The sequence below is a fragment of the Vanellus vanellus genome, assembly GCF_965231255.1.
Source record: "Vanellus vanellus genome assembly, chromosome: Z".
Lineage (NCBI taxonomy): Eukaryota > Metazoa > Chordata > Aves > Charadriiformes > Charadriidae > Vanellus > Vanellus vanellus.
The window spans coordinates 64,305,596-64,321,506 of record NC_138908.1 but is presented as its reverse complement, the minus strand read 5'-3'; the positions used below and the strand labels follow the sequence as shown (position 1 = coordinate 64,321,506).

General features: G+C 39.1%; 1 protein-coding gene across 1 annotated transcript in view; it reads left to right on the top strand.

The window, feature by feature from the left end:
* Nucleotides 1-1,575: 1,575 nt before the first annotated feature.
* MAST4 (microtubule associated serine/threonine kinase family member 4) overlaps nucleotides 1,576-15,911 on the top strand; it is a gene marked incomplete at its 5' end in the record, with an annotated part of 235,002 nt that continues 220,666 nt past the window's right edge. The window contains one exon of the mRNA XM_082497946.1: nucleotides 1,576-1,702. Within this exon, the coding sequence (XP_082354072.1) occupies nucleotides 1,576-1,702 (127 nt within the window). The remainder of the gene's footprint in view (nucleotides 1,703-15,911) is intronic.

Genomic DNA, 15,911 nt, shown 5'->3' with positions numbered 1-15,911 from the left:
ACTTATGTGAGAGTCTCAAAATAATGTTTGTTAGAAGCCAGACATTGTTAGTCATTTCCTTTTTAACTGATTTTTAAATTCACCTTGTGAGGTATCTTAGCTCTTGGAAATAGAAATATTTGTGATGTACCTGTGTTTGTAAAAGATAGGTGGTAACAATGGTTAATTAAATATTCTTTGTGACCCCAAAACCTATCAATTGAAGAAATTGCTAAAGGCTTGGGCTGTGAGTTCATCAGTTACATCAGTGTCTGTCGTGAACATGAATGAGTCTTAATATGCTGAAGAAGCAGATTGAGAAACCACTGTATTTCTTGATGCTTTAGAAGTGTGTATCTGCAAACACTTCCAATAAGATGCAGATTTGATTAAAAAAAAACCCAACAACCCAAACACCGACTAACCTGAAATATTAAATACAAAAGAAACTCTAAACAGGGGATTTGAAATGCTTTGTAGGGCATCAAGTGTTTTGCTGTGGGATTAACTATAAGTGAAAACGGGCTTCACTGTGCAACTTCATCCGTTGACTATGGTGACCTTGACTCCTTCCTTTTAGTGGACAGAGGGGATGAAGTAGTTGGGTATGATGATATGTAGGTTGTCTGGCTGATAAGTCTCAGTACTTGAACGGTAAAAATCTAAAAGAATTTGATGTGCTTGGCTTCCTAAAAAAATGTGGTAAGAATCAGGGTTTAAACCTTACAGAAAAACATTTGTGGTTTGCAACAGTGACACCATGCGACTACACCAGTTTGAGAAGGATGCTTGTAAAACTCTTTCTATTTACTCTTACTCACATCCCTGATTTTTCTTCCTTTGCCCGTATTTGCTCACTTGCTTTTCGTCTTGTTTTTGTGAATTTAATCAAATATTAAAACATTAAATATATTGTCAAAAGCAGAGGGCTAAAATATTGTGTAGGAAAGATGACAGGAAGAAAATTTGAAGAATAATGATCTGTACTTATTTATGCTTATTTCAAAGTCAATGTAAATTAATGCCTGTTTTATAAACAGGATAATTTAAACTTTTATTTGGCTCAGGCATTGATAAATCTATTTGTCAGTGTTTCCCTGCACTGGGCAGTGGTTTGCATTTTGTTGATGGTACAGTGCCATCTAGTGACTTCTCACGAAGCTGGGGAGACATTGCCAAGGAAGAATGTTGGCAAAAGCAGATCTTACGGTTTGCAAGGTCAGATGGTTCACAGCTGCAAAAAGACTGCTGTATGGAAGGTCGAGTAAGGTGAAGTCTGATCTCTTGTACATTAAGACGGGAGCACTGCAAAAAATGGCCCATGTGTGAGTGTGGTTGGAGGTGGTGTGAGCCATACAAGAGGAACATGGCTTTCTTACACAGCCAGCCACAAAGCTGACACTTGCAAAATTTTCGGTTAGCAACTTAATTACCTTAAGATCTTTGAAACATTTCTTTTTCCCCAAATGCTGTCATAATCTTTAGGTAAAGGTAACTTAGATTTTTTTCAATGAAGGTAAGCATTTGAACAGTATATATATACATACCTTTTTCTCTGTTCCTTTGCAGCTTGATCACATATTGTCCCCTCCACCTATGCCTTTTCGAAAATCCAGCAGTCCTGAAGTCTCTTCTGGCCCGAGAAAGTCTTCTAAATTTAAGAGGCAACTGAGCGAAGATGGGAGACAGCTCAGAAGAGGAAGCCTTGGAGGAGCTCTGACTGGTGGGTTTGGGTTGTGTGTAATGTCATCTGGAGGTTTAGCAGCTGTGGAGCTGATGGCAGCTTGACCCCTGGCATTTGCCTTGTGACCAACTCTTTGGGGGAGGTGCGAGCTCTGCCTGGAGTTTTGATAAAGTCTCTTCCACAGAGGTTCCCTGACTGTCAGTGGGGTGACCTCATGTTTGAGGCTCTGCCTCCATGGGGTGCTGATAAGTGGCCAAGCACAGCCTAAAAATGACCTAGTTCTTAAAATTTTCAGGAATATGGCATTTATCTTGCTGACTTAGTTTGGCAGAGTAAGGTTTGTTTCAGGTGTGCTCGCATGCATTCATCTATGGGATCACATACATCTTGTTTCCTCAAGGGGCTGCAGTGCACAGATGGTCCCTTTAGAGTTGACTTCATTAAAGAAAAAGCAATTTGGCCTCATTTAGCTGGTGGAGTCCTCACAGGGGAGGAGGGGCATTACCAGCTAGCCACTGGCTGTGGACCACAACTTTTCCATGGAGCCTTGCAGAGGTAGCAAGATGCTTGAGGAGGGCTCAGGCTCTCCCTGCCCTGATAGTGTCTGTGGAAGATGACAGATGCTGAAGTCATGATTGTGTCCTGGCAGCTGTGTGTGGCTGTGGCTGTGGCTGTGACTGTCACTGAATAATGATTGGTTTTAAGTGTGGAGTGAGATGAATGTGAAAACACCAGGACAGGTTAACTGGCACTTGCTTTGTGTATTGCAGGAAAAAGAATTTTTAAATTCACTAGAATTTGGCAACTAAGTATATTGCTGAAGTGCACAATTTGAGGAATTTGTTGTGAAAAGTAGGTTATTAAGTACTTGGTGAGAGGGACAATAGATTTCAGTGAATTTAGTGGAAGGGATAAATTTGAGATTCAACATCTTGTTTTATCTGTTCAAGTGATGTTGATTGCTATAAAAATGAAACGGATGAAGTTCAGCTTACAGGAAGTTGAAACGGCATTTACTTGAGACGTGACTGTCTTCTGTCTCTAAATTCTGTACATTGTTCAAAGGTGGTTTTGCTCAGGGATGAAAAATGGTGCCACAGTGGGTAGAGATGACTCTTCTGCCACGGGCCTCTGGGAAGTGCTTTTAAAACATTTGTTTTTCTCACTTCCTTCCCACGCTTCTCCCTTTCCTTATGCTGGAGGAAGCTCCAAGAAGCTATTGCAGTACTTGTTGTATTGCAATGTAATCAGTAGCTTAGACTCGTCTCTAATGAGTGGCAAATAATACTTTTTTTTTTAACCTAAGTAACTTAAAAAATTAAGTTTTCTCATTTTATGGGAAGGAGAGACATACTACTACAGGAACTTCTTGTGTCACGTCAACATGTAATCATTGCTGTGATTTTTAGTGTCACTAGGGTAAGATTTGCTGTTTTTTATCAAGAGTTGCATTATGAACATTTCAGAAACAATATAAGAGTATTTGTGATCTGTGTGGGCTTTCGTGAAAGACAGGTGACTTAGAACAGTCTAAAGTGTCAATTTTGCTAACCATATCAGTTAACTTCTCTCTGGAGTGTTAGTACCCTAAAAACTTGAAGTGTAGACCAAACTAGTGTTGTACTGAGACTAAAACTTGCCAGCACACTACTTACTATTTCAGCAGGGGTTGGTGTGGGTTTTTAATTTTGTTTTTCTTTAAAGTATAGTGATGGTGTTTAAAAATTGAAGTTTCCCATATAAGCCCTCCAGATAAAGAGGGAGAAGGCAGCCTAATCAAAAACAAATGAAGCAAATGTGCTCTGCTGCTATAGTTTCTGGTCTTTATCTCTATGTTTGAATTATTGCTTGAGGCCTTTATAAAGGGAAATGGATATGCTTTTTGTCTGCTTGCAATATGTTGTGCAGGGTTTCATGTCAGGATTTGGGAATATAGTGTGCAATGATGTTAAACTGCTTTATTACTAATGCACTTTAAATGAACCTGAGGCTTTGGTATCTTAACATAGTTTTAATATATTAACAGATTTCATGATACTGATTAAATTAACGACAGCTCATGACAGAAGGTTTTTAATTTTCTTTTGTGGTTTTAAAAAAATAATTAAAGAAACTGCTGCATATAGAGAACAATTTCCTAGAATTGTTTCAAATGCTTAGTAATCTGAAGTTAATCATTTCAGTGTTACCTTGGGCTTGTGTTTACACACCTTTTTTACATACTTAAGTTTTGTTTTTTTTTTGTAGTTTCTTTAATGCTTAGGAGTGGCTCACGGTTCTGATTTGAAACTAAAGAATCACAGTATCATTTAAAAAAAAAGAGCTGAGGCGGGAGGGGGTGAGAAGGCCTTCCATTAAAACGAGTGAGCTGTCATGTCCTTGGTTTGGGTGTATTTCTGTGCTCACACATCCCCTCCTTAATTTCTGTTTGAGTCTTAATGTTTCTGAAAAGATACTCATGGTCCATAAGGGAAAAAAAGTATTTGGAGACCTGTAATTTGGAAAAGTACTTGGGTCTTTAATATCACTTTACAGTGACCACTGTCTTCCTTTATTCTTACTTCTGTTTTGTTGCTTTTGATACTTTCTTAAATTAAGTGCTAGCTTAACAATGGGTATCAGTCCATTGGAAAATAGCTGTGAAAGGTATTTTTGAAATTATTTAAGATACAGTCTCTACATCGGCTGTTCAAAAATGTTACCTTTGCAAAACTCCTAGAAATACATTAAATGGGAGTAAGTAGCTTACAAATTTGCATAGTATTCCTATGCTGATGCTTGTTGCTCATGCCAAATGTTAGAAAATAAGTGAGTTGTGCTTTGTGTGTTACTTTGACTTTCTCTTTGCTGTTAAAAACACAGTATTATTGAGCCTTTGAGCATAAGTAGTATTAATGATAAAAACAAAAATAAAAATTTAATTTGTTTAATTAAAACAGAATAGTTCAAATCCTTCAGGGTTGAATACCAATAGAGGTAAATAGATAGGGCTTTTATCTCTGGGAATAGTCCCCAAATAAATGAGTTTATTGGGCTTTACAAGAGGGAATAATGTTATGCATAATATATAAGAAGAAATAAAATCTATATTGTTGCAATATATTGAATGAGACTTACAAAACCTGAAGGATTACAGTTACTGAGAACCTACTACTCTGAATTGTCTAAAGTAAGTTACAAAACTCTTTATATAGCAATATGAGAAAAATTGAGAATGATGTACAAGGTCTTTCCAATGGGAAATCAACACAAGGGAGAGGAGGTTTGGAGTCTTGGAGATGTGGGACAGAAACTGAATTTACATTCTACGCAGCTTCAGAGAAACTGGAACGCAGATTTTTTTTCTTGAATTGTGCAGTCTTAAGCAATCTAGCAATCACATGTTTTCAGTGACAAGCAAAGACTGCTTTTCGGAGTTGAAGAAAAATTATATCCATGTTTTTGAGAATAAATCTGTTATCTCTTCCTGTTGAAAATCTCAGGGGAACTACTGATATTAAATAAGGTTTGGCCAATAAAAGAAATTAATACTGCCTCCTGGAGACACCATGCTATTATATTTTGGAAAAGTCACTTCAGTCTAATTGTTGCAACAGTATTGCTTTCCTTAATCTTCATTCCCAAGGAGGGGTGAGAGGAAGACTTTTGGAGAAAGATAGACTGAATTTGGAATGAAAAGACTTTGTTAGATGTGGCCTGCTATTAGTCTAGCAAATCTACTTTAATAGTTCTTGTTTTAAAGTGCTAGCAGTACTGCTTAATAGAAAGAAAGGATGGAAAATAGTATTTCATAATGGGTGTTGCTAAACATAAGCATTCATAAGATAAAGCAACTTCAAAGTATTTGAAAGTAATTTATAACCATTTCCTCTCTTGATTTAAAATTTCATGTTTCCAAAGGCTTATAAAGCAAGCGTTTTTGGGTAGCAAAACCACTTATAGAATAATCAGTTTGCCATTTTCCTCTTCTGCTGCTTCTGCATTGTAACTCCTCACCTGCTCCTGCTTCCCCCTTCCCTGTGTGCACACATTCCTGTAACAGCGCTTCTGACATCCTTTACCTGGAAAGTAAACTGGAGCTTTAAGAGTTCTGCTTGCAGCCCAGGTGGTGTAAAACACAATCCTTGTGCTGTTTGTTCAGCTGCAGAATAAGGCCTGACACAAAGCTGAGCTGTAGCTACTCATTTAATAGCCCTAGGTCCAATACAGAAGGAGAAGATCGTTTCTTCAGAAGGACGCCGGGGCCCTCTGGGTGCAGGGGCATTGGAGGAGTGCTGGACAGACTGAGAGTAACGTGTGGTCAGCTGAGGCCAGCTCTGTTCTTCTTGGGACAATAGACTTCTGTGTGTACGTGTCTATTTAAATACCTCTCGCCCTAGTCTTAGACTGCCTTCTTAAGGATTCCTATCGGTGCACAGACTGGGGCTTTAAAACTTGTTTCTAATCAGGAGAAAAGATGTTTAATTAAAAAGCTGCTTTTTTTTTTCTTGTGGTGGCTGGTTTTCTTGATCTCCACAAACTTCAAAGGGCTGTCTGCAGTCAGAGGGTTTTTTGGCTTAAATTGTCTACAGATTTTAGTTTGCTGTGTTCAGAGGTGCTTGAATAAAATTCATGGCAGAAGGTAATGTGAAAGGCTGAGGAATTGAATGAGCTTTTACTGCGGAGGGGGTTAACCTGGCAAATCACTTGGACAAGCAAATCGAATTGGGCTTGCTTTCATGTCCCACTGCTGCTCCTCAGTTTGTACCAGGGTCTGCGGTGCAGCTCTGTTCAGTCTCCTCAGCTGCTCTGGTGCAGCATTTGGAGATTGCTATCTCCGTTTCTACTTCTGAAAGGTATGAGAGCTTAGTATTGCTGGGAAGAGTTTGTGTTTTGCAGACTGCTGCAGCTAGTTCAGTTGTCTCTATGCTGTACTGATAAGCTTTGCAGTTAGATATAAAGAAAAAAAAATACACTTTGTTACCTATAGTTGAACTTCTTATCTTGCCTCCTGTTATCTCATCAATAACTGCCTGGAAACAGACTTCCTGCTGGGCTAATTGTCTCTAATTGTGGTAGGGCTGTTATCTTGCTAACCTTAAGTTGATCTTATAGCAAATACTGATGACATAACACATACAAATTTCATTTTATAGAATCTTTAATGCAAAGATCCTAAAGCACTTTACATTAATGAAGTTGCCACATGATCTAGTGAAGAGCCAGAAACTAAGAAATGGGAGGTATATGTTTATTCTTCTCTGATATTCCTGCTTTTATCAGTTTTCCACTTCTGAGTCATCAGTCATCCAAATATGCTCAGCAATTATTGCTATTCCCATATAACTAATCTGTCGTTGATTTGAAATGAATTTGGGGATCCTTGGTCTGGTTTTTGCATCAGAGATTCATCACTCTACTAACACTAATTAGCAGAAAGATCAACAGCTTTATGGGCCATGAAGAACAAGCTGTTCTTTTATCCATGGGTTGGCATGTGCTGGCAGGAAGGGGAAGTTTTCCCTGTTCACAGAGGGGAGCAGTTGGCAGTGGTAGAAATCCAGAGTTTTCACAAACATTATGCTGTGCAAATTTTTTTCTTTCATTAATATTGTTGAAAATGCAGATTAGCTCATTAAGCCTTACAGTGTCAAACATTTGCTACAACTTGGTGGATGGGGAAAGTTGGGCATAAAACCACATGGCTTGTACCTTGAAACCTCTTTGCAAATGGTGCCTTCACATTTCATACAACTGCTTGTCATAACTATGATGTGATCATTTTAGTGGCAATTCTAAAAGATTATTTTTATTAATGATGGCCAATTGGTGTAGATAAGAGGAAGTGTTCCCTATTTCCCCTGTACAATATCAAAATTGTTTATTGACTTCCAGTTATAAGACTGCTTAATTATGTATGCACCACTCCATAAAAAGCCCTGTGATTTCATGGCTGTCTCTAGGGATCCATCTTGGTGGGCTCTGTTGGCCTGTCTCTGGCTCCAGAAGCTGGGATGCTGTGGGATGCAGGGGAAGGATAGCTGCCAGCACCGAAGCTCTAGCAGACATGCCTTTTTGTATGAAATTTTGCTTCCTGCATTTTCTTCCCCTTGCATATCAGAGCAGAAGTATGTTTCAAAATTGCTTTCATCTTTGTGATGCGTGATGGGACTGGATGTACTCAGTTTAGAAAGTCTTTTCAGCTGCAGCTGCCTGAGAGCTCTCCCCAGCAGCAGCAGAGGGAGGGCAGCAGCCCAGTACTGGTGCTAACACCACTGGGTTCCTGGGTACAAAAGGTGGGAGGGTTCAACAGCCAGGTGTGCATGAGGACAGGCACAACACCCTTCATTCAGTAGCACTGCCTACCCAGAGCATGTCCTCGAGTCTTTTCATTGCCTTCCTCAAAGGCTTCTTTAAAGCACCGTACCACGTGTTAAACTTCTTCCAGAATTAGTAGGAAGAGATAGAAACCATCTATTCTATATTTACACACCTGAGAAAATGATTTTTTAAAGCATGCGGTATAAAGCTGTCTTCTAAGATGAAGTAAATATATTCTGCTATGAAATATGCATTTTTAAATGGTTCTTGGTGCGCTGGTGGTTGAGATGACATTAGATTATATTTGTCATTGTCAGTTACTGTCATCATTTAAGGCTTCAATCAACCTGCATAGTTGAGTTGATTTTTACTTCCCTGTGTGCCTAGCAAGATAATTTCCATATTCTTTGACATGTCTGGAGTCTGCATCATGTAATAGTCTGAGATGAGAACAGAAGATATTGTATTCCTGTCTCATTATTTTGCCTTTAACTCCTCGATTGCTGCTTAATCGTGCTTGTATCATCAGAACATGAGAAGTTGATTGTTGTTGAGATCAAAGCAAACTGTAGCAGTAGAGTGCCTAATTAGCAGATACATTTGCAAGTTGCCTGTTTTTGAAGGGTGGAGAAGTAGAGTTTAACCCTCTTCGGGATGCTTATAAAGCAGCTTGAAAGTTAAGAGTCACGGTGGAAAAATGAAATGTGCAGGAAATGAATATGCATATTACATTTCTGAAGTTTGAGTTGTAGCTCCTTAAGAAATACCCCAAGAGCTATTGAATTAGCCAGCTTGAGTATGTGTAGCAGTGTAATTGTAGAAGCACACATGAAGGAACTTGTTTGGACATAGTTAAATGCTTGGGTTTAATCAGCTGATTACCTAAATCTGAGCTCTGTGAGGCTGCAGTCCTATTGTTGCTAGTACCTGAGCTCGCTAATGCAAAACTCTCTGTGAGTGTATTTATAAATAAATTAGAATTGCATATCAAGACTGCATTGCCTATACTCCTACTCTTCCTTTTTAGTCTATGGACGTTCTCAAGTGGATGTTGTGAAGTCAATGATCTGACCACATGTGGAGGGAAATTTTACTTGCTTGCTCCAAGATGGATGCTTTAATATAAGTTCGATGTACAGCTTGAGAAATATTTGAGAAGAGGAAAAAGCTCTTTCTATGCTTAATCCTTAGAATGAAGGTTGAAGGCTTGAATGTAAAAGTTTATAGATGTTTTCCAGTGAAAACAGGGGCAGTCTTTTCTATTAGGAAACTTCATCTTTTGAAAAGTGACTATAAGCATATAGTTGCAAATAATTTCTTTAGTTACGTGATGTAGTAATGTATACATGAAACAAAAATAGGGGTCATAGTAGGGACTGTAGAGAAGGTAGCACATTGACACATCGCCATGCTTGTCATTCATAATAGAGTTGCTAGGCATTTTCTTCATAGCGCAATGGAAGATGTTTGTTGCCCAGCTTAACATAATTTCTATGGAGAAGTAGCAAAAAAGCAAATGTTAAGACAGGAGAGAGTTGGGAGCCAAGAATATCCGCAGCTGGCTGAAGTAGCTGTTCACATAGTGGTTGAACTGACCAACAGCGAGTTTTCTGAAGTTCTTAAAATTAGAGCATGTGTATTCTAGGTACAATGTGGTTGCAAGTCTGCCAGTATTTAGAGTTGTGGATAAGAGCTATCTCTGAGCTCTTGGTGTGCAAGATTCTTGTTTTTGCAAAATTGATTGTATATCAGAAGAACCAATACAACTGTCTCATCATCACTTACATGTAGTCCAGTTTAATGTGCTTTCGGTAGCATCATGCTACCAAGTCTAAATGTTAAATTTCTGTTTTTTCTCCTATTATCAGAGTTTCAGAACTGGACCTTCAGATTTTTCTAGAACAGGTGTAAACTGGGGAAAAGGGTGAAAGAGCAGCAGGAACATCTGTGTATTTGGGTTGTGTTTTAGAATGGACTCGCAGTCTCTAAGTTTTGGAGCTCCTTGTTAGAAGTATGAGAAAAAGGCTCTATTTTTTGGTAAGATAAAGAAAAGGAAGCAGTAGAATGTGCCCGTCTCTGAGCTTACCGATAAATATCTCCAACTAATTATTTTGCTGAGTTGTATTTCAGTAGAATCGGGAGGTGGGGAAGTAGAGTTGTAAATGACAACTTCAGGCTGTAGAGTTTTCTTATCATGTAGATATCAGTGTCACTAGCTGGCTAACACTGCTATTGCAGGAGACATTTTTGGCATGGAAAACTAAAAAAACCAAACAAAACCAAACCAAAAACAAATCCAAAAAACCAAACAAAACCAGAAGCCCCAAAACGAAGCATTGCCTTCACCCCCTAAATGTAGGTAAAGCTAGAGAGATTTGCTGGAGATTCCAAATACCTTTCAAATATTTTATTGCTGTCATAATACTTTAGTAATGTATTGCAAATGGTCAAAATATAAATGTAACTTCAGTGAGTACCTGTTAGCAGAGGAACTTTGAGTAATTTCCTTATAAGCAAAATTCTGTATTGTCTTTTAAGTGTCTTTCAGTGAGAGAAATTTGTTCCGAGCATGGAAATGATACTGATTTCTGTGAGGAAAGCTAACTGTATGTGACAAATCAGTCTCGGTAATTGAGTTAACAGTCTTTATTCTGAATCCCTTTGTAGTTAATGGAGGCTTGATTATTATTTTTTTTAATATATATATATATATATTTTGGATACTGTTTTAAACCAGCATCCTACTAGTTTCTGGTCTAAAACTGGATACGTCCTTTTCCATTTCCAGTTCTGCCAGTATTTATGATATTTTAAGACAGATCTATTGGTTTTTTTTAAGATTGTCGTCTCAGCCCAAAATTTTGCATTTGGTCAGCCATGTTTATTTCATGCATGATCAGATCCCACTTCTTCATCTAATTTTAGAAAGTGAAACCAAGGTGGAGCATTTTAAAGAGATTTTGTAGTGCATCAAAAAGTGAAAAATCTATAATGAGTGTAATAGGATTTTTTACAAGGGCTTCTTGTATGGTAACAAAAGAAATTATCATTGAGTCAGTTGTCATTATAGGCTTAACTGAATTAATGTTATGTTTAGTGGACAGATTGGTTGAAAGAAAAATTTCACCTCTTGCATCAGACTGCGAAATTGGCATTGTGCATTAACTTCAACCAAGTGCAGCTGAATAATATGCAAAACATGCTAATTTTCTTAAGTTGTGGGCAATAAATGAGGCATGAATAAAATGGTAACTTTTTTGCCTCCTGGCAGTCATTTAAAATTTAAGTAAAGTTTGTTGATGCAGCTACAGTAAAATAATAGGCAAAATATTGAAAAGTTTCCTAATGATGGCTTTAAATCCATCCACTATTCTTTTACTTTCCAATTACTGCTAATGGGAATTAAGGGCTTTGATTCCACAGCACCCCCCTGATGTGAGACTAGACCCTAAAATTTACTGCTTCCGCATCATTTCCTACAGCTGGGCTGTCTGTAACCGTCAAATTTGGAGCAATAAAGCAGAGTGCTCAAACCTTGTGATAAAATGTGGGAGTCTCTTTGCCTTTCACCTGGCAGGTTTCTGAAGTTGTAGAGAGGGTTCACGTATCTGTGGGAGCGAAAGTGATGGTGTGTTACCCCCAGCTTTGGTTTCCGCTTCCCACTGCTCCCACTGCCCATACTGCTTGTGTGTGGCTGTGGCTGCTCTGCGACGTGCTGGGGCTACCGCTGCTGCTGGGGAGGCTAGCTGGCAGCAGGGTGGCTTCAGTCTTCCTCCATTCGCAGTGAGACCTGTCACTGAACTGTTCTGTCTGGTTTTGGGGAGAAAAGCAGATGGAATAGGAAGAGGGAGAAGTACCCAACTGTGTTTTCCTTTCAGCGCATTTCTATGACCCAGAGTAATCTGCAGTAGGGTCCAGGTTTGCCCACCATGGCTTGTTCCTGTTGCTGTGAGGTAGGTCATGCTCATAAGGCTCCCCAAAGACAGGTGTGGACTGAGCAACCCACGTGAAGCTGTGCTTGGCGAGCCTGACTTGAACACAGAATTTGGTTCTTGAGATAAGAACTTCTTTTACTTCAGAGTAGCGAGGAAGAAGAATCTAGCTTTCTGAATAGTTTTTAAATAATCTGTACTTATGTTATAAATATGTATAATTGATTTATCAAAAAAATTAAGTGAAATAAGTATTTCCTGGCCCTTGACTTAATGATGTCAGGATGCCTAGGGGCTATTTTGAAGGCTGCTATTTCACAGCAGTTAACACAAATGCATAGATGCTTGCTTTAGTTCAGCCTGTGGTACATTGTAATATGCAGAGCTTCTGCTTTGTACTAATTGTGTCCATAGTTACCGTCAGCCCAAATCCAGACGCTTCCATTTTAGCAATGTACATACCTGTCTTCCAATTACAGTTGTGTAATGGAGAACTGCTTTTAATATATTCATTAAAAACTATTTCCATCAAAAACTTTTAAGATGCTTGCTCTGTATTTATCTTTGCATTTTGATTAATTACAAGACAGACTTTCCAGCAGTGCAATTTACACTGTCCTAGGTACTTTTGTAAAGGCAAAAAATTATTTGGATGCCAGGTTTTCTCCATCACATGCAATAGTTAAAACATCAGACTGCTGAAGATTTAATACAAGTAATTTCTAAATTAGAACTGAAAATGGAAGATTTATAGGTATTAGGTTTAAGCGCATTTAGTAAGTCTCAGCCATCCCATTGGGATATGGATTTGAGAAGTAGCGAGGAAGGAGAGTAATACTTTAACAGTAGGAAAGATTTTTCTAATTAGAATAAAGCAAAGCCCACCTTCTGTGACTGATCTTTCACAGAATCACAGAATCGCAGAATGGTTTAGATTGGAAGGGACCTTGAAGATCATCGAGTTCCAACCCCCCTGCCATAGGCAGGGACACCTCCCACTAGACCAGGCTGCCCAAGGCCACATCCAGCCTGGCCTTAAACACCTCCAGGGATTTACCTTTGTGTGAAACAGATGTGAATGACTTCAAATGAGGAAGTATACATGGTCTTTTAGTCTCTTTGAGTCTTACGTAGTAACGCATACAAGTATGCACACACTGGATGCAATAGAAGGAAGAAGTAAAGATTCCTTTTGGACTTTCTACAAATATATATTATAGAGGAAGCTAGACATATGAGAGGCAAGTTCAAGGGGAAGATGACACTGAGCTCTAGTGATGTATTCCCTGTGTTCACAAATGATTATGTAATACCATTAAATAATGCTAAGTTATTACCATTACATAATCAACTTAAGTCACCTTTCATCAAAATGCATTTTGATAAATGTGCTGGACTAACGAGGATTGCATTCAGATGTGGGAAGAGATGCCATTGGTTACAAACAGTGTTGTGACTTTAGGCTGTCTTGATAGTTTCAGGTGCAGGAAGGGTAGTGGAGATGCCAGCAAAGCCTCTGCAGAAGGCATGGGAGGAAGTCGAAGGCCATCTTGAAGTTAAATAGGACAGCAGCAGGGGACCTGTATCAGTAGATGACTCATCTGTATCAATAGCTGATGAAAGTAATAAGAAAATTACTACCAGTGTGGCAATGGTCTGTTGTTAGATGGACATTACCCTGAGTGCTGGCAGTGTTTATGTGCTGTGTGTGGGCCAAAATGCTGAATTAAGATGGAAGGGATGAGGTGGAGTTGAGATGAAGTCTTCTTCTCTGACCCTCCTGAGTCAGTTCACTCAAAAAGGAAAGTAGCTGCTTGGAACATTAAACTTGAAGGCAGAAATGAATGCAGTGTGAAAATCTATAATGCATTTCAGCTCAAATTTTATGTATAATACTGATATTTAAATCACTCAACAGTGAGGAAAAGTGTGGCTATGTGTAAATTCAAGGGGTTATTAAAGAAAATATAGAAGGGGGGAAAATGCATACAATTATGAATAAAACTGTAGCAGGAGAAAGTGTGGGAGTACTATACCAGCAGGAAAACAGAAGAGTGGATAGTCTGAGGGGATTATTGACTTTTTTTTTTAAATAAAGAAATCCAGGGAGAGTTGCTGACTAACTCACTGTGGGCAGGGTTTGTCTGCTGTGTGGTGCTTTAATGCAGTGGCACCCTAATTCCTCAAAGAAAGTGGACTGAGTTTTGGAAGATTTTTTTTCTCTAAGATGTTGATGTTCCATTTGCTTTTGGAAATGAAAAAGCCTCATTGCATTCCTCTGAAGTATGTCCAACTTTTCTTATTTTAAGAAGCACAGTATTAAAAATACAGTTGCTATTTTCCAGATATTTTGTTGCAGTTGGCAGTCTTTTGGTGACTGCTAATCTTGTGGTAGTACCTCTCTGCATATAGGTTATTGTTATTTGCAGAGAAGAGATTTATCTGTTACCATCTTTTTGCATAAGCGATGGCTATTTTTGCTTGTATAGAAAGTATATTTATTATATGCCATTATGATGTTCAAAAGCATACATGGATGCACTATGAAAAGAAGAACTGGAGTTGTAGACAGTCTGCTATGCTTGTCTTAATTTCACTATGTTGTGAAATCTGTGGTGCCCTCAAGGCTACTGTTTGGGGTAAGGATGGGAGGAGAGATTACTCCAGCATCTCACATGCTCACGTTTTATTGGCCATTTTGATCGTGTCGACTGCTAAATTAGCTACTCCACAGGGCCTCCAACGCTATTTTAAATATCTCTAGAGGTTAATCTTGCAAAAGAAATAATGGAATATTAAGTGAATTCTTACAGTGCAGACACTGGCTCTGATGCTGAGTTAATCTACTCTGCTTTCTTGCCAGTCAGGCACAATCTTACAGTTGAAGAAAGATTTTGTTGTTCATAGAATCATAGAATGGTTTAGGTTGGAAGGGACCTTGAATATCATCACGTTTCAACCCCCCTGCCATAGGCAGGGACACCTCCCACTAGACCAGGTTGCTCAAAGCCCCATCCAGCCTGGCCTTGAACACTTCCAGGGATGGGGCACCCACAACTTGTCTGGGAAACCTGTTCCAGTGCCTTACAACCCTCAAAGTGAAAAATTTCTTCCTAATATTGAATCTAAATCTACCTTCTGCCAGTTTGAAGCCGTTCCCTCTCGTCCTATCACTACATGCCCTTGTAAAAAGTCCCTGCCCAGCTCTCCTGTAGGTCCCCTTTAGGTACTGGAAGTCCGCAATAAGGTCTCCCCAGACCCTTCTCTTCTCCAGGCTGAACAACCCCAACTCTCTCAGCCTTTCCTCATAGGAGAGGTGCTCCAGTCTTCTGATAATCTTCGTGGCCCTCCGTTGGACCCACTCCAACAGGTTCACGTCTTTCCTGTGTTGGGGGCCCCAGAGACGGACACTGTACTCGGGGTGGGGTGTCATCAGAGCAGAGGGGCAGAATCACCTCCACTGATGTGCTGGCCACACCTGATGCAGCCCAGGATATGGTTGGCTTTCTGGGCTGTGATCGTGCATTGTAGTTTGGTGTAAAGAGTAGGAATGCCTCACCTCTAGCCTCTGTACCAAAATATCTTAAACTTTCTTTCAGATGTTTGAGCAAGATAAAAACTGAGTAAAATATAGATGCCTGTAAAGGATAAAGAATAAAGGTGGCTATTAGAGATGTTTGTGTCAGCATAGCCCCGCACACCATAAGGTACAGAGTGCTCTACTCTGCTGAGTGACTGACATGAACAGGTATCACAATGTTAGCTCTCCATGTTTTGGGTCTGGCTCCCATTTAAAGCAAAAAGCAAATACAAGCTTTAATAATAGCACTTATGTCTTATATGCCTTTCTCCTCCTGGACTTCATTGACTTGTTATTCAAACCTTTTTGTTTGGGATCCAAACTTAAAACAAAACTAGATTAATTTGTGGACAAAATAAAATTATTGCCTTCCACTTTTTTTTCCTGGGAAGCTCAGTGGTATTCACATGAAATGAAAGTTAGTGAAGTCTGGGAA